At 42.2% G+C, this 22,848-nt stretch overlaps 1 protein-coding gene across 1 annotated transcript in view; it reads right to left on the bottom strand.

Moving 5' to 3' along the window:
• LOC119659848 (serine protease gd-like) overlaps positions 1-22,423 on the bottom strand; it is a 50,567-nt gene extending 28,144 nt beyond the window's left edge. Inside the window, exon 1 of the mRNA XM_038068145.1 lies at positions 21,785-22,423. Coding sequence (XP_037924073.1) covers positions 21,785-22,024 — 240 coding nt within the window. The 5' untranslated portion in view covers positions 22,025-22,423. The remainder of the gene's footprint in view (positions 1-21,784) is intronic.
• Between the last annotated feature and the right edge of the window lie 425 nt (positions 22,424-22,848).

The raw sequence follows: 22,848 nt of genomic DNA, 5'->3' as shown, positions 1-22,848 counted from the left end.
GCGATCCTCGCTTGCGTCTCCGGTTCCTTGGAGGAACTGGCAGCGACGGCCGACCAGGTGCAGGAGGTGTACGTACGCCCAACCTTGGCGGCCGTTCAACCACCGTCGGATGAGGTGGGTGACTTGAGGCGCGAGATAGCCGCTTTAACAGCCAGTGTGGCCGAGATGCGGGCGACGTTGGACGCTCAGCGTTCGGGCGCCAGATCGCGAGCACGCTCGCGGTCTGCCACCCGAAAAGGGCGATCAGGTAGTAGGTCGTCAGGACAGTCCACGGACCAAGGGATTTGCTGGTACCACCGCAGATTCGGGGATAAAGCGACAAGATGTACGTTACCGTGTAGATTCTCTCCTACCGCAAAAAACTAGGGGTCTTGGCGGCGGCCACCCAGAACGCAGCGCCACGTCGCCTAACTATTTTCGACCCCCTCGGCGGGCGCAGCTACCTCATCGATACTGGTGCGGAGGTTTCGGTTCTTCCCGTACCTCGGCAACATCAACTTTTCCCTCAACCGCTCAAACTTGCGGCAGCAAATTCCTCCCGCATAAACACGTACGGGTATAGGCAAGTGGACGTGAGTCTTGGCTTGCGTAGGACGTTTTCGTGGCGTTTCATCCTGGCGGATGTCAGCTTCCCCATACTAGGCGCAGACTTCCTGTGTCACTATGGATTGCTGGTGGACTTGCAAAACAAGTCTCTTATAGATTCCACGACCAACCTTAATTCGTCGGGACATATGGTATCTCACCCAGGCAATAATCTTTCCGTTCTTTTAGAAGACATTACCGACTCTCGTGTTCGGGCACTTCTCCAAAAGTTCAGCCAGATTACTACCAAGTGTAGTCTCTCCAAACCAGTGAAGCACAATGTGCAGCACCACATTATCACTACTGGTTCCCCGATCTTCTCGAAGGTGCGTCCTCTACCATCTCAGAAACTGGCAATTGCACGGAAAGAGTTTGAACAACTCGTTCAACAGGGTATCTGCAGGCCCTCAAACAGCTGTTGGTCTTCCCCACTGCATATGGTCCCTAAGCCAAATAGCGAATGGCGCCCATGTGGGGATTACAGAAGGCTAAATGCACAGACTGTTCCTGACCGATATCCAATTCCACTCATCCACGACTTTGCGCATCACCTCGCGAATTGCCGCATCTTTTCGACCTTGGACTTAACCAAGGTTTATCACCAAATCCCAGTAGCTCCTGAAGACATTCCAAAGACGGCAATATGCACACCCTTTGGACTCTTCGAGTTCACCCGGATGACTTTCGGATTGTGCAATGCGGCGCAAACCTTTCAAAGGTTCATTCACTCAGTCCTGCGAAACCTCGAGTTCTGTTTCGTATATTTGAATGATGTTTTGGTCGCTTCTTCCACTGAGTCTGAGCACTTAGCCCATCTCGAGTGCATTTTTCAACGTCTCCTTGAGGCCGGTTTAGTCCTAAACGTTGAGAAATGCAAATTCCTTCAACAACAGGTGAGATTCCTCGGCCATTTCATTTCCCCTGAAGGAATACAGCCCGACCCAGACAAGGTGCAAGCGATAACAAGCTTCCCGCGTCCAAAGACAGTGAGGGAGTTGAGGAGGTTCTTGGGCATGCTGAACTTCTACCGTCGTTTCCTGCCCAAGGCCGCCCATCTCCAGTCCATTTTGAACGCGTACTTGTCTGGCCCCAAAACTAAGGACACACGAGAGATCGTGTGGTCTGAAGAGACTATCTGCGCGTTTGACAAATCCCGTCAACAACTGGCTGACGCTACACTCTTGGCATTCCCTCTGCAAGATGCACCCCTAGCCGTTTTTGTTGATGCCTCTGACATCGCAGTAGGTGCTGCCCTTCACCAAAAGGTGGATCAAGTTTGGCAGCCGTTGAGCTTCTACTCGAAGCAGTTGAATTCCGCTCAACGGAACTACAGTACCTACGATCGCGAACTGCTCGCCGCGTATTTGAGCATCAAATACTTCCGTTTCTCCCTAGAAGGCAGGCCGTTCACAGTGTTCACGGACCATAAGCCTCTCACGTATGCTTTGAAACAGAAGCCCGACAAAGCGTCCCCCCGTCAGCTTCGTCATCTGAGCTTTATAAGCCAGTTTACGTCAGACATCCAGCACGTGTCCGGCAAGGACAACATAGTTGCTGACGCTTTGTCTCGTGTCTCCGAGGTTAACATCCCCGCCTCACTCGATTTCTCGGCTATTGCCAAGGCGCAGGAGGATGACGCAGCATTTCAGAGTCTCAAATCCAACCCCAAATACAAATTTCGGGAGTTGCCCATCTTCGGCTCAAACCTCTCTCTCTGCTGCGAAGACTCGGAAAAGGGACCTCGGCCATACATTCCGGCCAAATTTCGCAAGGAAGTGTTCCACGCAGTTCACGACTTGGCGCATCCCGGCATCAGGACAACAAACCGGTTAGTCACCGGAAAATACTTCTGGCCCTCCATGAACAAGGATATCAATTCCTGGGCCAGAGAGTGCATCGCATGCCAAAAGTGTAAAGTCTCCAGGCATGTAAGGAAAGAAGTGGGCTCATTCCCCCGCACTACCAAGCGTTTCCACACGATACACCTCGACATAGTAGGGCCTTTGCGAGACTCGCACGGTTATAGGTATTGTCTCACAATCATCGACAGGTTTACGCGGTGGCCTGAGGCAATACCTCTGAAAGACATTACGGCGCAATCATGTGCCGAAGCCCTCTGTCGAGAGTGGATACCTCGCTTTGGCGTCCCTGCAGTGGTCATCACTGACCAGGGAATGCAATTTGAGTCCACCCTTTTCTCCGAGTTAGGCAAACTCCTTGGTTTTAAACGCCAGCGGACTACTGCATACCACCCGCAATCCAATGGGATGCTAGAACGTTGGCACCGGACGCTGAAAGCCGCCATTATGGCACGTGACGATCCGTCCTGGTCCCAAGTCTTGCCTCTCGTCCTACTCGGCCTGCGTACAACCCGACGAGAGGAATTTGCTGCCAGCCCCGCAGAGCTGGTATACGGGGAGAACCCAAGACTCCCAAGCGATCCGGTCTTCGACAAGAGATCGGGTCTCACGGAGTCGGGGTTGGTGCGTCTGCTGAGGGACAATCTCCGACGCATCAAAGCGCCACCACCCACTCGACACTCGTCCATACCTGCTTGTTCGCCCAAGGAACTGGACACATGCACGCACGTGCTGATCAGGACGGATGCCGTCCGGAAGCCGCTGCAGCCTCCATATGAGGGCCCGTACCGCGTTCTCGAGCGGGGAGAACATTTCTTCCAGCTCGAGATCGGTGGACGCAGGAAGGCGGTCTCTCTGTCCAGGCTGAAACCCGTGTCCGCCCCGAAGCAGCGTCGTGTCCGTTTTGTGGATTGACGGCGAACGAAGTTCCGGGATCAGTCGCCGAAACCCCTAGGTTTCATCTGGGGGCGGAGTGATGTGGCGCGGCAGGATTCGCAGCATTTGAAATTTATTTCAAATGTTGTGAATACGAACGAATAGATGGCGCGGATCTATCCACTTTGCGGAGCTCGCCACGGGAATGGAGGACCGGCGAGAAAAGTGTGCCATGAGTTAGGGGCAGAAGAAAAACACATGAAGCGAGTCTCACTTCTGCCTCTAACGAGCATACGGTGACACGAAGTAAAGAAAGTTAAACATCTAAAAACTTTAACAAATGTAAAATATAAGTTCTACGGTTATTGAATTTAGACTGTCTGTACTTCACTGCAGGATTCTAATTTTTGAAAGTGTTTTGCATCTGGCACAGAAGTTATCAGTTAAAAAGTACGGAGAAAATAGAACTGATTAAGAAACAGAGAGCAAACAAACTAAAATGAATATCCAGGGAAGATTACAAAATGAAAGCTAAACACTCCTGTGGATTATTATGTATAACGGGGTACTAACGTTAGACCTTCCTACTGGTGTGGCCTCCATTGGTTTCGCAGACGATATTGGTGTGACGGTTGTTGCACGCCTTCTCGAAGAAGTGGAGCTTTATGCAAATGAAGCAGTCTATGAGATTAAATCCTGGTTAGAGAATGCTGGTCTACAGCTCGCAGAGCATAAGACGAAAGTAGTACTTATTATCAAGCTGAGAGGGTGCACTTCCATGAAGATTAAAGTTGGAACGCAAACAATTCATACCAAGCCTGCACTTAAGTACTTAGGTGTTATGATTGACCAGAGGTTGAATTTCAGATTACATGTGAAGGGTGCAGCAACCAAGGCATATAACATCGGAGCGCTGGTTGCGAGAATGCTACCAAATATAGGTGGCCCAAGGCCGAGCCGTCGACTCCTTATTTCGAAGGTAGTCAGTTCGTTCGTACTGCATGCATATATAGTAAATAAGAGAAAGATTGGAGCTGCGTATCGCATAAGTGTACTCCGAACATGTTGCGCTTACAGAACAATTTCCAATGAAGCAGCTTACGTGATAGCAGGAATGGTCCCGGTTGAAATCTGGCAAAAGAAATACAACGACTTCACGATCGAACGTACCTCACCGGAGAGAGCCGTTGGGCTCACAAAATCATATGGGATATCCGGAACTGGATCGAGCGATCTCACGGCGAAGTAGGTTTCGATCTAACTCAATTCTTGAGCGGACACGGAGGGTATTGAGCATATCTGTATCGATTTGGGCATGATGATCTGCCATATTGGCCAAAGTGTCCAAATATTCCAGAGGACGCAGAACACGTCTTTTTTCACTGCCCCAGATTCGAAGCCCAAAGGACGACATTAGAAGCTACAACCGGGGAGCACTTTACACCCGAAAATATCATGGAACTTATGGTGAAAGCCAAGGGGATATGGACGGAAGTCGAAAAAGTGATTGCAGCCATCGGAAAGAAGCTTAGGCAGGAAGAAGTCATCCGAAAGAATGAACGCGAGAGGAACACGAATATTAACATGAGCGCAGAATAAATTCTGATCCAGCCCCGCGACGTAATACCAAATGGGAGTCCCACGGGGAAAGTGGAAGGAGAAGGAGATGGTTTTAGTGGGTAAGAGTCCCACATAACCATGTGGCAGGAGCCTGCGGCAGCTTTTGAAGCTTTCCACCTTCCAACGATGAAAAAAAAAAGACAGACAGACAGTAAACCGATTTTTTGTGTTTACACAAAACCTTAAAAAGTATTCAAACCAATGGATGGGAAGCTGAATAAAGAACAAGAAAATTCGTTGCCTCGGAACACCATACCAGGCATGAAAAACTGCAGAACGCAAACCAAGACAATTAGGACAGCATTAAGCAAGGATCAAAGCAAGTTGTTTGTCCAAGTGCTTTTGTGTGCTTTTGTGGAAGGTAAAAACACTATGAATATCCTATAAAATACCGTTCTGAAATAATTGAAAAAGCTAGATCAGCCTGTATACTATATCCCGCTTTCAGAAAAAATACCCACCAATACATACTAATTGCATGCATCGAAATTCATTTTATAATTTGAAAGAAAGATGATCACCAGTAAATGCTTTTCCACTCAACCAACCGTAATGACTTGATTATATAGTAATCCAAAGCGGTTATAACATAAAGCGAAAAACACGTAAGGAAACCAATAGGCTGCAATTATCTTCATCCATGAACCATGACCAGTAATGACAATAAATAGCTGTTTTAAACACTACAACTAGTTGCTTTGAAACATAAAACTATTTCGGGGAAAATCTGAATCTGAAAATCTCTGAAAACGGCTTCAATTGATATTAATTTGAAAATGTATTGTATTATAAATTACAGTGCGCGCAATTTCTATAATATATACACACCCCATGTATTGCTCGTTGTGACTATTATATATAGAAGCCTTGAGAAATATAAAGTTTATATGATAGTAAATGTATCTTCATTTCAGTTTAGAATAACAAAAAAAAATTAACAAAATACATCTTAATTTTTTTTAAATTTACAAAAATTACATTTTTATTGCACAATTTCGCACTTGCACTTTTAAGCTTATTGAAATAAATAAACGCATATTGACTAGTTTGTTTTGCCCCTATTGGACCTTATCACTTCGAAAATTCGATTTGGCGTTGAAGCTATTAAATTTTTAAAGTATTTTCTTCGATTTGGTCCCAGCATTCTAAAATTTTTTCCTCGAACTCAAGTACGGAGCTAAATTGGCGTTCATTCGTATAGACTTTCCTTGCAAGCATCCACCATATATTCTCTATGGAGTTAAGATCAGGATTTCGATGTGACCACTGTAAAATTTTTGTTTGTCATTTAAAAATGATTTCGTATATGCAGAAGCGTGTACCGCGGCGTTGTCATGTTGGAAATTCCAGTCAATGTTATTATTCTCATCTAAATGCAGCATCAAAATGGCTTCCAGAAGCTCAGTATAAATTACTGAGTTCATTTTGGTTGGTACGATTCAGGCGAGCAGCTTCATTTTTTTAGATCGTGTCAAAATGTACTAAATCCAGGTGGGCTGTAAAGTTTGAATTTCTCCTCATTCGAAAAAATGACTGCCTTCCATTCTTCTTTCCATTTCATGCACGATCCAGCAAATTTGAGACGAGCCTTATTATTTGTTAGTGTTAAATGAGGTGCTTTAGCACGCTTTTCATATTTAATGCTGTTATAAGCATGGAAAATATGTTGCACTCGTCTCTTTTTAATAGGAAAAAGCAATTTCGACATGATCTGGAACAAACCAAAGTTTATCAGGGCGATTTCTCTTTTCCGGATTTTTTTATTTCCTCGCGGATGCTTTTTTGTACCGTATTTTCCCTTTAATCTAAACAAATTCCGCACAACTCCGTCGGATCTACCAATTTTCCCTAAACATCGCCCTCATTGTGCAGCCTAAATCTTCCATTCTGGTAAGTTGGCCTTTTTCTTCTTCGGTTAACACTTTTCCACGAAGCATCGCTATAATCTAAGCTAAAAAAGCTAAAGTTGAACACTGTTTTATGTAGAACACTACAAAATTTCACGTCACACCTACACCTACAAAAAAAAACTTTTCAAAAGTAATTTTATAGACGTTTTAGCTACCTGCGTTTATAGAAATTGCGCACTTACAAATGATTGCTTTCGACCAGAAGCAAAATATCATACAAAATTTTTCAGCTGAACTAAATGCCGCTGTCATAACGAATTCTCAGGAAAGACGCTGAAATCTCTAATTTTTCGTCGCTTGGATGATGTCTATTTGGGTATCTCGAGTTATCATATGCCATTGCTAATTTGCTCTTAGTGGTGCGGATGGCCGAAATACCGACTCCATGTTGACTTTTATTGACCACACGAGCAGAGCCAGATCTTTCCTTAAAAAGGGACTTGGCATTTGGCACTCCCATTAAATCATTTGTATCATCATCCCTGTTCTGGTCCCTAATATTTTCTGGTTTTTAGCTGTATTACCGTTCTGAACACGATACCAATCTGAACGTAACAACATAATACATGGTGAGGAGCGACAACTACAAAGAACCAAAGATACAGGTTCTGGAATATATAGTAGCCCATAAAACATCCTTAAGTGCAACCGCTGAGAGGTTCTAGCGAGCCTCTTCTTCGGCTGTTTGGCTCCAAGTGTTCTTATGCGATTTATCCATTGGACCGAAATCATTCTTATTTACGGCAGCTTCAGTTTCTTTGGCCATCAGAGTTACGTCTTCTCTTTTGCCAAAGCGTATGTTATACTACAACCCACCGGTTTCCTCATGGTATCGAAGTTTTAATGCACCCCGTTGGTCTTGTCTGCTTACGTCCTTTAATCTACCTGCATGTGTTCACAATCAACCAGATGTTATGGCGACCGTTCGGGGCGTGATCAAAAGCTTGACCTGTTCCACTGATTAAAATATTTCCAATAGCAACCGAGTGTTCACTAGAATGCTCGTGCAAATGCATAGGTCAGTCGAAACATACCTTTGCTTATGGTAGATGCTGTGTTCGAGAAATGTATCACCAGCAGCCAGGCCAACTAAGTTGCAAAAATCGTTGTGATCCTTAAGACCATGTTTCCCACCATTTGCTCAAATAATTATTATCAGATTCGACCTTCATATCAGCAACCACGGTCGCAACTGCACTTTTAGGAAGCGTTTCCTTCACTGCTTTTAGTTTCGCAAAAAAATCTTCCTTTTTGGACCGCCGTGCCTGATTTTTCACAGCGACATACAATAGTCCTAAAATTGTGAGACTAATAGGCTAAATGGAAGCAGAATCGCAATCAAACCAAGATTTTACTATCGTAGTTCTTACGACAGATTCTATAGACAGAAAGTTCCTAGGCTTACCGTTTTCAAAACTCATTCCCAATTGCATATTAACACATCTATATACAAATCGACTATTGTATAATTCACGTGTCTGTGTACAAATTGACTATATACCTACATATTAATAAATTTAGTCATATCTTCCCTAATGCGTTCGATTAATTTATCTGTTCTCTTCAAAGTATCCAGCTCAGTAAGCGAATATAACCCTTGCGTCTGCATTACCAATTTTGGCAAATGCATCGCGAAAATCGGTTTATTTTGCCTATCATTTGAAGGAAAGGGCGTGTTAGCACGTCAAAAGTTGCACCCTTTGCATATGCTCGACGCTCCCAATTCTGTCATAAGACGGTGCACGGCTTTATGACAATTTTCTTCTTAATTTCCATACCACCTCAATTGCGACTAGTGGGGGTTCGCTTCATTTAGATGAGTTAGCTTTTACGATATATAAGGAACCCCACTGCCTTTTTCCATGTTTAAATTATTCTATACTAACTTCACAATGAATAGTGAGCAATTTGGGAAAGTCGGCATTGAATATGATTGATGCCAAAGAAACACTTTATTTCAGAATTCTGAATTCCAAAACTGTCTCAATCAACGAATCTAACACTTCTTCTATTGACAGATATCAAACAAGTTCTACTCAAATTTCTCTAGGATAAGGAACAAATTATCTAAACATACAAAAACTTGATGCCGTAACTGAGGAGGGATGGAGTCCTCCATCGATCGCTGGTTCATCTATGGCACATAACAGAGCTGAATCAGCATGACCATAGGGTGACAGAGCGGTCGCCTTAATAGCGGAGGTGAAATTACATTCTTCTGGAGCGGATACTTCACAGTTGATCTTGGAGTCGAAAATGAGGGAATATTTCACTATCAGGCTTTCCCGGCTTTGTTTTTCAAAATAAAGAACTTAAAGGCGTTGCGGGGCACAAGTAAAAGTACCAAAAATTTAGTGTGGTGAATATGCCGAAAGGGTGGTTTTAATGGCTGAGTATCCCGGATCCCCTGGAGCGGACGTCAACAGTCACTTCCTGGGCCAGCCTTCAACTGACTTTGTAATTCCTGGAAGGGTATTTGAAAAACTGAAATGCCCGTTATAAAGATGATCCAAAACTATACAAAAGGCCACAAATCTGATAAAGGATACCCAACTTGACAATAATTCTGGAAATAGTTAATATAAATGGTTAACATCGAGTCACTCAATCAAAAAATTGGAAAACTACTTCATAAAGCCAAAGTGGTATATATATGTATGGTAAATAATTAACTTGCAAGGTTGGTGATTACATCGTTGAGATAAAGCAATGCTGAAAGATACTGCGATAAAAACGACAAACGAACATAGTCTAAATAATAATTCAAAGCTATTTTGAGACCCTTCCTGTCCCCACCTGCCCCACCAGCCAAATTGCTTCATCTAGTTTCTAGTACCGAGATCGACGGAAAACTACCAATGGCAGAACTGAGGCTTTCTTATTGGTGTGTAGGTCGACAAGAAGGCTTCCTTTATTGAGAGGACGAGGGAGTCATAGCGAAGCATTTACATACAGTCTAGCCCTAGCGTCTACCAGCCGCTTTGCAGGCATATTTGTGAATACATAAGCGCAAATCTGCAGATAGCACGGTGAACACCAGCAAAATTGGGCAAGTTATCTTCTGGACGATAAGTGGAGCAACTATACGTTACCCTCTACATCGGGGGTGGAAAAATGCCTGGATCTAAAAACCAAGTATTTATTTTTAATTTCAAATTAACGTGAGAAAACAATGTCCCAGAACCTTTCGGACGTATATTGGGCCTTTTAGAACCTCATTTGCAAAATTCGAAGGAAGCAGCTCGGTGACTCCAATATACACAAATCCTGAGACCCCACTCTCAGTACTCGGCCTGTATATCGAGACGAGACTTGCTGATAGAATTTGCGGAATACTAGAGTCAATGCTTTCTACATTACCGTATTTCACACGGTACTAACGCAAGCAAAGAGTGGAATCCTAATCCCTCGACATAAATTATGAGACGCACTTTCTCCTTTTTAGGCGGGCGTCACAGATATTTAGATCAGAACAGAAGATTCTGTTCTGACCTATAAATGTTGGCTAAAGAAAGGGATCTATGATAAAAAAGGTAAAATCGCGGCAATGCTATTTTAAATGACCAAGGAATCAACAGATCTACTTCTATTGTTATTTTTACTAACAACTTTTTTCAATTTGAAAGACTAGCTTTTGGCAAAGCGTATCTGCGTGCTGCGTTTCAGCAGAAGACCTTGAAATTTTCAGAGGAAAGGTAGAATTCGAACCCCAATCATACGAAGAGCTATTAGAGACAAACTAAATAATGATAAGCCAGATTGAGCGTCAGAACCAAAAGTTAAGGAAGCCACAGATGTTAGGGAGCTCAAGTCTCTCCAGGAGGAACATTCCAGAAGATCAGTCCATCTGAAACGGAATCAGCGGTGATAGAAGTAGCCGCGTAACATTGACAGCAAATACAACAGGATCAGTAGCATTAACAAGGACAAGATGACCAAAGTGTCCAAGCCCCTGTAGAGGCATATTGTGACGAAAACGATGATGACAAATTTAATTTCGTGGGGCATCACAGATATGGAAAATGGAGAGTGAGTGCTAAAGTAGTGGCCGCACAAGGCAATAATCGTATTAAGATTACCACCGGAATACTCAAAAACTTTAGGACTATCACTGGATATCACTAAAATGTGCCAGTTTTTCTGAAGATACTTAAACACAAGTGCCTCAAAAACACGGGAGAAAAACCATACTCTCATTTTGAACGAACTCGCAGAGGATAAATGAAAAATATTCGATCTACTGGCGTGGCTACTATTAGTTTCACGGTCAATTCTGGACTGGCAGCCGTTTTATGACATTAAATCTTAGTTGCAGAATGCAGACTTATCACCCCCAGACCAAAAGAAGAAAGGAACATTCATCACGAAGTGGATATGGAGCATTTCTATTAAGACCAAGTATCTGCACAAATCATCCATTGATAACACGCGTTGTAATATTTGTGAGTTATGATAGTTATGAAGGCGCATAGCACCAAACCGTTGATATATAAAATATAGCTGACCCAAGGTGGAATCGCTGCTATTTTATCTTAGGGGAAGTTAACTCGATCCTACTATAAGCAGTCCTAATGTTGGACATGTACTGGAAAAGAAAACAAACAGAACAGACTCCAAATATATTGCGCCTACCGATATCTAACAAATCTAACAAATTGGAGGGCGTGATAGGAGGGGTGATTTCAATCGATATTCTGGATCGATTGTATGAAGTCGAAGCATCTGCTGCCCGTTGGAGACAGTTCACACGAATTGCAGCTATCACTGATGACAGAAGAGATGAAACGAAGCAGTGAAGGCTCCAGATGCATATAATCACATCAGATATTCCAACCTGTTGTATATAACTCAATCATCAGAACCTGCATGGTCGAGCATAATAGGAACATTGAACCACTAACATAGGATGAAATGAAGTCAGCCATCAAATGTCAAATTGAACTAGGCGCCGGGCATAGATGGCATCCTCGCTGAACTTATCAAATCAGGCGGCCCATAGACCATGGAAACTATCCATGATTTGATTTTCTCTATCTGGAACGAAGAACAAATTCCACAAAAGTACTCAAAAAGTGTGATATGCTATTAGCTATTCATGTTCAAACAGGTGCCAGAAACATATTGGGAATTCAACATCTACCTCCATCAAATATTGATGAGCTTCAAGCAAGTATATGACAGTATTGACCGAAATGTGCTGTACAAAATGATGCTTGACATGGGCATTCCAGCAAAACTGGTAAGCCTTACTAGCATGAAATTATGTTTCACTCAGTGGCGCAGGCCAGAATCTATAATAGCCTGACAGGTGCTCTACAATTCCTCCAAAATCGTTGCATTTGTAGACGATATAAACATCATAGCGCGATCTATCGCATCAGCAAAAGAGATTTTTATGTAACTCGACAAAACAGAAAATAAAAATGGTTTACCAATTAATGAAAACAAGACGAAAATTATGAAGCAAACGAGAAAAATGACGCCCACCAGATAAAGTATTACGATTGTCGAGGGTAGCTTGCAGAAGGGAGACAACTTGAAAGTACATAAAGTAGCTATCCAACTGACGAAAGATGGAAATGAACCGGAACAAATAAAATTGTGAATTCAACTCGACAACAGAGCCATCTACTCGGTTCTATTGACCTTAAAGGCCAACTGCATTCAAAGGAAAGCAAAACTTCGAATATACAAAACGGTAATAAGATCTGTGCATAGCACACTATGGATGTGAAACATGGACCCTAACACAAACTTTCGAAAAACTGGTCAATACGCTCAAGAGGAAGGTCCTGAAGAGAATAATAGGAACTAAACGGGAGAACAACCCTAAAGTCTCCAAAATAATCAAAGTTAGGAAGTTACAATTGACGGAAGCGATGTGCAGATTCTTTTGGCGAAGGCAGCGCGTCACTTATCGGATTTCAGAATTGGAGGACGCGATCTATGGACCGAGATATTTGGAGAAAGAACATCCTGAAAATCAATTCAAAACTATCACCATCACTCACGTGAGGTGGAATTCCATCGGACGTTATACGATTCTGAATCTGCTCAGTCCATTTTTTAGCTGTTTATCATCGTGAATGGAATCTGCAGATTTTGGTACTACGTACGCTACACGTTACATTACGTAATGCGTACAGTAGCAAAAACGTTGTTAATTTTGGCAGTTTCTATTTCCCCAACCAATGCAATCATGGAATTCCTTTCGTCACACACGGACTAACGAGATGACGAAAGTTGCATTGATCTATAAAAATCGCACCGTTATTGTCACGGTCACCAGAACCATTCAGCAAAATGTTTTTTGAACCTCCCTCAGCATTCCCATCACCCATCACAATCACTATGTGCTAAGAAGTCTCTTAAAAGTATTCGCCTCCAATATACTATGTAGCACTGGACACTTGTGATGCTCCTCTATATCGTAATACTGCACCCTTGCAATGCTCCCTAACCATGATCCGAACCTCGCAGTCCAGGTTCTGTCAAAAATAGGCTCCCAGGTCATAAGGATGTGCATTGCGCTAGTGTTTAGAAACAGTCCAATACCTAATTCGCATTTGCCATTACTTGTCTATGCAAGATACAAAAGTATGTTGCCGCAATATGAAGATAAGTAGTTCCTAGATTGCGGTCATCCCACCTTGCTTAGGTCCAGAATGTCCAGCCTTTTCTCTCACGGTGGACAAAATAAGCATTCAAGAGTCCTCAATAACGAAGAACATGTGCACATGCAGAAACCAATGGAGACCGAGACGTTGTTGACGTTTTGGTAGCAATAAAATTACGAAATTTGTAGCTTGCTAGCCCACAAATATCTATGCCGTTTTGTCACCTTCCTCGACAAGCCTGGAATACTTTAACTTTGTTCTTATCCACCAATTCAAAGGACAAGATATCTTGTCGGCTTCACGATATATCGAGGTACAGAATGTCGATTCTAAAATTGCCCACCCAAGATTACGAAAAATTCAGAGCCAAAGAAGACCATTGCAGAGTGACAACAATATCGGTCAGTGATGCATTTTCGCATCACAATTGCACAACATCTGCTTCGTTTTTGTAACAATCACCATGTACCGAGGTTTGCAAATGAATCTCACCTTAATCAATTTCTAGGAGTAGTCATTGTTGGTTTGTTCGGGACGAGCCCCGGTCCTGTCGAGAAATGGACAAGGGTTCTTGACGCATGGACAGCATCAGGACGTAAGTAAGTTAATCCGAACAAAACAAATACGTAACTACACGCTAAATGTTGGTACCCTAACTGGAAAGATCGAGGAACTCGCAAGAGCCCTTCGGAAAAGGCGCATTGATATCTGCGCTCTGCAAGAAACCCGATGGTTTGGTGCCAAAAGCGACATTGAACGCGAACGCGGTAAAAATGGCTACAACTTCTCTATTTTGGTAGCCCAAACACTCAATATGGTGTTGGCATTGCCATCTCAGAGGGTTATCGTGATGCCATTAAAGAAGTCGAACGATTTGATGATCGGCAGATAAAGCTCACCATTATATCAGCTGATCGCACTATTCACTTCTTCACCGCGGACGCACCAAAGACAGGTCGACCTGATGCCGAGAAAGATGTCTTCTGGCAACTTCTCCATGAAGAGGCTTGTCACGTTCCCACGCCTGCTGACGACTATATTATCATCGCCGGCGACCTTAATGGTCATGTCGATGAAAAGGCGGACGGTAATAGGTGGCATGAGGGAAAGGGGTTTGGAGCGCGCAATAAGGGTGGCGAGCGTATAATCGATTTTTCGGACACCCATGAACTTGTACTTATGAATGCATGGTTCATCAAACGATTGTCTCATCTCCCTATATTTTACAGTGGGAACAGTAAAACGCAAATCGACTATATTCTCATAAGACGCCGACATTTTACCACTGTCACTGATTGCAAAGCCCTATGAGACCAGCGCACCTCAACATCGGCCGTTGATTGCAGCCCTGCGAATTAAGCTACCGAAAAAACAACGTAAGGAACGCACTGGCGATTCGTGCGAAGAAAGAAGAAATGATCTTCCTTACGCGATTACCAAACATTAGAAATGTGAAAGAATTGTGGAATCAAATAAAAGACACGAGGCATAAAGCGCCAAGCCAGGTAAGCGGTACATCAACCAGGATACTTGGCTTTGGTATTACGATATTGAAATCATGGTCAGCGAAAAGAAACGCCTCTACCACAAGTTTCATCATCAACGGCGCAACAATCAATATCCGGTCTAGGCCTGCCTTAATAAGGAACTCCAAACATCCCGGTTTTGCGCCGAGGTCCACCAATTCGATAACCCTAAAAGCTGTCTGGCGTCCTGGCCTACGCCATCGCTCCATCTTAGGCAGGGTCTGCCTCGTTTTCTTTTTCTACCATAGATATTGCCCTTATAGACTTTCCGGGTGGGATCATTCTCATCCATACGGATTAAGTGACCCGCCCACCGTAACCTATTGAGCCGAATTTTATCCACACCCAGACGGTCATGGTATCGCTCATAGATTTCGTCATTGTGTAGGTTACGGAATCGTCCATCCTCATTTAGGGGGCCAAAAATTCTTCGGAGGATTCTTCTCTCGAACGCCACCAAGAGTTCGCTATTTTTCTTGCTAAGAACCCAAGTCTCCGAGGAACACATAAGGACTGGCAAGATCATTGTCTTGTACAGTAAGAGCTTTGACCCTATAGTGAGACGTTTCGAGCGAAACAGTTTTTGTAAGCTGAAATAGGCTCTGTTGGCTCACAACAACCGTGCGCGGATTTCATCATCGTAGCTGTTATCGGTTGTGATTTCCGACCCTAGATAGGAGAAATTGTCAACGGTCTCAAAGTTGTATTCTCCTATCCTTATTCTTCCTACCACAAGTTTGTCAACGATAAAACGCTGGCCAAATGGCAAATTTATAAGAATGGTAACCGGGAAGTAAAGAAAGCAATCGCCGTCACCCGAGCGGACAATTATAAAAATCTTTACGATAAACTGAACACTCGGGATGGCGAGAGAGATCTGTATTGACTTGCTAAAAGCCGAAACGAACGCACACAGGATATCGAACAGTTCTGTTGCGTTAATGACAAGAACGGTATTTTGCTTACCCACCGTCGTGCCGCGACGGATAGATGGCGACGCAACACATGCTGCACGGTTACTCATGGAGAAACACCGTGAGCAACATCGCCCTCTTTACATTGCATTTCTAGATCTAGAGAAAGTTTGACCGTGTGCCACACGAACTCATCTGGTATGCTTTACGACAACACTTAGTGCCAGAAGAACTCGTGCGCTGGGTTCGATTGCTCTACCACGATCCGTAAAGTTCGAAGAATGGCAGGTGTATCAAAACCGCTTCGTGCCTCTGTTGGTATTCATCAAGGAAACGCCCTCTCACCACGCCTCTTGCTATGAACACCGTCACACGGGGTATCCAATGTCCAGCGCCCTACACAATGCTTTATGCAGATGATGTTTTCCTAGCATCTGATAGCAAAAATGATTTCGAGCAACTTGTCCAAAAATGAAATGATCACCTCATGCAACACGGTCTCAGATTTAATCTAAACAAAACTGAATTTTTGACGACCGATCCCCATGAAACAGGCACAATCACTGTCAGCGGCAGTGGTCTGCCCAGAACTGAGCAATTTAAATACCTCAGGTCAACGCTATCAGCCAATGGAGAACTTTGTTATGAAATTGCTTCACGCATTAACGCAACCTGGATGAAGTGGCGTTCCACAATTGGTGTTCTTTCTGATCGACGTATCGACGAACATTTCAAATCAAAAATTTACCGCAATGTTGTCCGTCCTGTCGCTCTCTACGGTTCTGAGTGTTGGCCAACTATAAAAGACAATGAACGGCGTCTTGCAGTAATGGAGACGAAGATGTTGCGTTGGACTAGTGGCGTGACACGTTATTGGGTTGCACCGATAGTGGAAAAGTTGCGAGAGAGGCGTCTTCAATGGTATGGTCACGCAATTCGTGCAAACGAGAATTCACTTGCCAAGATTGGTCTGAACATCGAAGTCAATGGTAAACGACCAAAAGGCAGGCTGAAGCAACGGTGCCTTGATACGCTGGATGGGGATTTAAAAACCTCGAGATTGCACCCAGATCAGGCATTCCATAGAGCTAAATGGCGAGACCGATTACGACGAGCCAGCCCCGCTTATGAACAAAGACTGAAGAAGAAGAAGACGCCACATTCAATGAAAATCGTTTTCGTGCATTTGAAATTCAATCAATTATTAAAATTAGACTCTGTTCAACAAGAACGTGACCGCCATTATTCAGAAAAGATGCGCCACAGCACCATCTAGTTTTTTGTTTGTCGTAATCTTTGACTCATTCCCTAATGCGTAATATGACTTCTAGTGGTGTTCCGCATGGTTGGCAGTGGTATTTGGTTTATTTTTACAATGAGTGAAAAATATTTGAAACGATACGAAGCAGTATTTCTTGTTCACCACTCTAAAGGACCGAAAAACTGAACAGGAGGATATAGCGATCATTCGACTCTTTCAAGATACTCCAGGCCTTTCACTGCGTACTGCTCAATTGAAGCTGCGTAAAAAGGAAATAGATATATTTTTGAATACAATCCGCCGTCGCATGCGTGAAAATGATATATCTTTTCGGTCTACTTTAAGAAAACCTTTGTTGTCTGGAAACACGTTGAAAAACGACTCAATGTTATTTTCACAGATGAATCTTCTCTCTGGGCGTGGTCTTCTCTGTCAAAAACTTAGACAAGTAAGCATAATAGGTTATTTCAACGCACCGTAAAACACCCTGTAAAGGTGGATGCTTGAGGATGCTTCTGCCAAAGTAGATTTGGTTGTCTTTTTGCGTTCACCGGTATTTTAAATGCTGAAAGAATGTGCAAAATTTATCAACAATGCTTAGTGAGATCTGGAAAAAAGCTTTTTGGGTCAGACACAACAACCTGGGTACTGCAAGAAGACAATGATCCAAAACATCACAGGCCAGTATTCAAGGAGAAGCAACTGTGTTATCAAATTAGGAAGATATGGCGGTCTTTAGCATCGGAGTACGCGGAAAATCTCGTCAAAGGTATGGAAAACAAATAATGACGGCGATTGGACAAATTATTGAGTGAGTCACGTTCTTGTTGAACAGACTCTATTCCCCGATATCCGAAATTCGAAAAATTTTAGAAATATTAATAAATTCATTTGTAGACTCCACCTCCGTTGCTAGTAAAGTTTTTTACTTCGCATATACTAGTATTTCGGGAACAACTTATTCCCTTCTTCGAAGCAATGGGCCATATGAAGATATGCTCATTTTTATCTATATTTTAAATGTAGATGGAAAAATAAGAGGTTAGAAATTATGTAAATTAGCAACTGCAGCAGTCTAGGTCCTATTAGGCTGCAAGCATTCCTTCAATTCGTCTATGCTTACCCAGCACACCTTTTCTCCAAACAAGATTCTTTAGTATAAAGATAATCTCGAACCATCTGATTATCTTGGAGATATAAATAAGTAAATGGCCTTTATCGAAAAGCATGTGTTGCTAGAAAACAAGAAAAAAACCGTTTGGTTCCCAAATAAATAAAAAACGTAAATTTTATTAATCTCGACCGAGTTAAACACGTAAATAAAACCGGTAAAGGAAGAATTGGCAAATATTCACAAATTTTTCCATAAAGCCTTTTCAGGTTTATTTATTTCATATTTTACCTTATTTACAAGCGAAATTAATCTTCGCCAAAAACCTAAGTAGTTTTGCGGTTTCTTAAATTCGAAAAACAAAATGCTTGGCTGATGGTTATCCATTCTTGGAGGCTTATAGGAGTAGATATGAATCCATGTACCTGTATACAGATTTCAGGGTCATCAGGGTCTTAATAGTTGAGAGGAAGCTAATGGAACCTCGAAATCGAACTTTCTAGATCCTCTGATGCTACTATGCTACTTTTGGAGGCTAATATTATTTTTGTCAAATGAATCCATCACATGTTTCGTAAATAGAGAAAAACTTTACTAAATTTTCTTATTTATTTAGTTTCTTTTTTATTTTTTTTGTTAATTTTTTTTTGTATTTTTTGCCTATTTGTAAAAAACTTAAAAATTTAGTAAATGCAAAGAAAAATAAGGTTTTGTTTTGCAAACAAAACCTTAAAAATGGGAGGTTGATTTGATTCATCACCTAACCAAAGGTCTTGCTAAATAAAAAGAGATTGCTAAATATTTATCTCTTTTTAAGGTTTTGTGTAAAACAAAACCTTATTAAAATCGATTCAATGTCTGTCTGTCTGTCTGCCACACGCACTTTTCTCCAAAACGGCTAAACCGATCCGAATGAAATTAGGTGGACAGATGGGAACTATGAAATCCCACGCATACAGTGAGTGGCATAAATTTAGGTGCAGTTTAAAGGGGGCTCCACATACATGCAAAGGGGAGATTCAAAAATTGTTTTCACCGGATATAGTCGTGTAGGGTATCAAATGAAAGGTCTCGACTTGTGTATCGACATACCAGCATAGGGGACGATATTTCGTATATACGTACTGAATTTCATGGAAATCTGGTGGTTAATGCCAAAGTTATAGCAGTTCAAACTTAGCAATAGGGCCATCAATTTCATGTCCCCATATCAAGAATTTTAATTTGAATTTCCATTGATCTTCAAATTCTTAGCTCAAAGCTGGAAATTTATTCTGATTAAAGAGCGAAACCTGCAACTCAGGTATCTAACCTTCCCGAGTAGAAAGTGCACGGAAACGAATGAGATACCGTTCCCAGTCAAGATACTAGACACATCTCTAACCCGATTTTCAAAAATTACCCCTCATTCCAGAGACTAGACGCAACATTTTGCCACTCGAGTAAGTAAAGTACTCATTTAGAATATATAAGAATTCGGGAAACCGGAAGATGGGCACTTCAGGTATGAAAGGTTTTGTTTGCTTCTTCTGTGACTATATTTAAGTGTAGAACTATCCCATTTGTACGTAGCCCGTTATGTACATGCATTTAGCATGTCTGACTACCCACTTTAGTGTGATATTGATATTCAGTTGTTGTGTGCTACTGTAACTTTGTAACTTTGTAACAGTATGATTTTGATCAAACTTGGGGACAATATGCCTCATTTTATATTTTATATTACTATCAACTTTTATAACTCTGGGATGCACTTACGGAGGTTTTACTCAATTTCCCCAAAAATATGGTAATATACTATTATTAACTTAATTTGAACGGATATTGATATGGAGAATATTTTGAGGCCTGGGCACCATATAGAGACAGCTCCATGATTTTTTCAGATTTTTCGGTTGGATAGTTTCTGAGAATGGGTCCGTTAAAGAATCCATCACTTTCTACCCCTTCCACTCCCCGCATTTTTAACAAATCACAAAACTAAGAAAAGTAGTAATTAAGACCTTTCATTTGATACCCCACATGACTATATTTGGTGAAAAAAATAATTACACTCCCCCCTCTGCCGCAACTAAGGGATACGGCACCCGAGTTGTACAGCGCAACTCCACGCTTGAGCTCCGAGCTCTGCCCGCGATGCAGGCATAACCAAACACACCATGAAACTCCCCCAGTGGGGCTTCGTGGCCAAAGCCACTTCAGATGAATCCCTTGCAGACTCGGGTCTGATCGCCCTCCTTGAGTACGTGGGGACGGAACTCCCCAACGGGTTATCTGGAATCAGCCCGAAGCGGAGAACCGCAACGGAACCTTTCACCAGCTAACTACCGCTCTGCATACAGGCAGACAGATAGTCAGACAGACAGACGGACAGACAGACAGACATTGAACCGATGTTAATAAGGTTTTGTTTTGCAAACCAGCCACCAGCGTAGCACTTATATTGTTGCTTATGAAGTGAAGTTAAAATCTCTAGAAAAGCCTATAAAAGGTACTGAACACCTTGAAAATGTGAGTGGTAGGTAAGAAGGAAGATGAGACCGTCCTCCGGTTTCTCTCCCCTCTATACAGAATCAACATGCTCTCCACCTTTGAGAGACGCACTTTGATTTGTCGAGATTTGCGAGTAGCACACGCTACAAGTTATTTGAATAGACGCAATGGGGGATGGTATACTAAATGAACTTGATGTGGCCGGTTAGCTACGTAACTCATCTGTGTGGACAATAAGGCACACTAAGATTTGTAACTTCAGGTTCAGGGAGATGGAGTTTGAAATCGAGTCATTTCAAAATCCAAACTTGACCTAAAACTATTAGTTGGAAGGTTCATTTTCATCCGTAGATAGATAGCATCTTAAAAACTTCGATACTTTCGAGTAGATTCATTTTTTTAACTATAATAGATGTTCAACCTTACCCAAAAAATATCAGAAATTTATTCTAATTCCCATTATAAATGTCTGTTTTTATACTAGTTAGGCTACCTAAAAGTTGTTGCTTCGATGCTAAATCTGCATTTATAGAAGGCCATTTTCTTCTGCTTGTTGCGAGTGTTTCGACTGATATCGACTTACAGATACATACAAACAAGCTTAATCATAAATAATACCAAACGTCTTATTCATAATCCCAACTATTTCCGACTATAAGACGATAGTTTTTTGGAAAACCCCTACCTGCGTTTTTCCTTACAATGAAATTAATTTATCATCATAAACCGCAGTAGAAACCCCCTCAATGGTTCCATGAAACGCACAAAGTCAACATAATTTACGCAATTAAGAAGATTCAAGTGCGTACTTTATATTGCAGAAGATCACATCAAATAAAGCCAAGCTAAATAAAACGATCTTCCGAAATTCCTAACTACCTTGAGCTACGGAAAAAAACTAGAAATTCCAGTTGAAGCAAGCGGGCAGAATTCCGCTTTTGATAACTTCTCTCCGCAGTAAATATTATTTAATAATAAAAATTTGTTTATCTTAATGACAACATTGACTTACAGTGGGCAACTTGCCCCGCAATGACAAGTTCATGTTTATCCGGATCGCTTGACCCAGCTGTAATCCCTTCAGCGATAGTAATCCAAACCATTCTGTCCCGTCGAAGCGGTACTGGAACAACTCCGGACACGGACTCTGCGGCACATTTTGACCAGGAGCGTGAATCAGCAATAACAGGAATATCAAAATCGAGGTAAGATCGACACACAATAGCTTCCTAGTATACCGCACATATCCCATTATTGCACTTCTTGTGAGGAATCATATGAATAAGACTTTGACTGATATTCACGGAAATCCATACACTTGCAAGATAACACAGTTTTATCCATGGAATTTCAGCTTCCTGGACGTTATTCGAATCACCGCGAACGTTATTCCCTCACGCACTATGGACTTATCACTGCACTGAACAATGCAAACTGACCATTCTGAAAATATCACAAGAAGCCCCGTGTAATGCGCACTCAACTTGTAAACATTCACTGCAGACTGACCGCTACGTCACGCCGGCTCGACAGCTTAGCAAAACTTAGAGAATACAATCTTCACCTGTCCAGGTAGATTCCATCAAGGGGAAAAACATTTTCGCATTTGGGCTCGCTAGCTTTGTAACAAACAACACTAGGGTGGGGCTCAGTATAATAGAAATCTCGCACTGACTCCATTCGATAGTAGAAATCACCTTCGAAGATGTTGATGGGTCTAGTGGAGGAGGCATTTAGAGATATCTGGTTGCTTTGCAAGAAAGCTGTCCTAGCAAGAAAAGATACTCATTGAACATTGACCGGAGTCGCGACTGGGATTAGCGTCTCATACCGGATCTAGAATCCGCAAAAAGATGGCTCCTCAGTCGTTCACCTGGTGAAGATTATAAAAATACTTTTTTTGGTAATTTGGGAGTTGTAGTGTTTTCTCAAATGTAATAAATGACGTAGTTCAAATTTACAATCATATACGACCTTGAAAAATATTCATCTAAGTATCTGGAAACAACTCCTCATGGGGCTTGTTGATTTTTCATGAAAAGAAACAATTATTCGGGACGACTAAGTATAACTTGG

The sequence above is a fragment of the Hermetia illucens genome, chromosome 6 (assembly GCF_905115235.1).
Source record: "Hermetia illucens chromosome 6, iHerIll2.2.curated.20191125, whole genome shotgun sequence".
In the NCBI taxonomy this organism is placed as follows: Eukaryota; Metazoa; Arthropoda; class Insecta; order Diptera; family Stratiomyidae; genus Hermetia; species Hermetia illucens.
The sequence above is the reverse complement of the archived record's forward strand: the minus strand, read 5'-3'. Positions and strand labels throughout refer to the sequence as shown.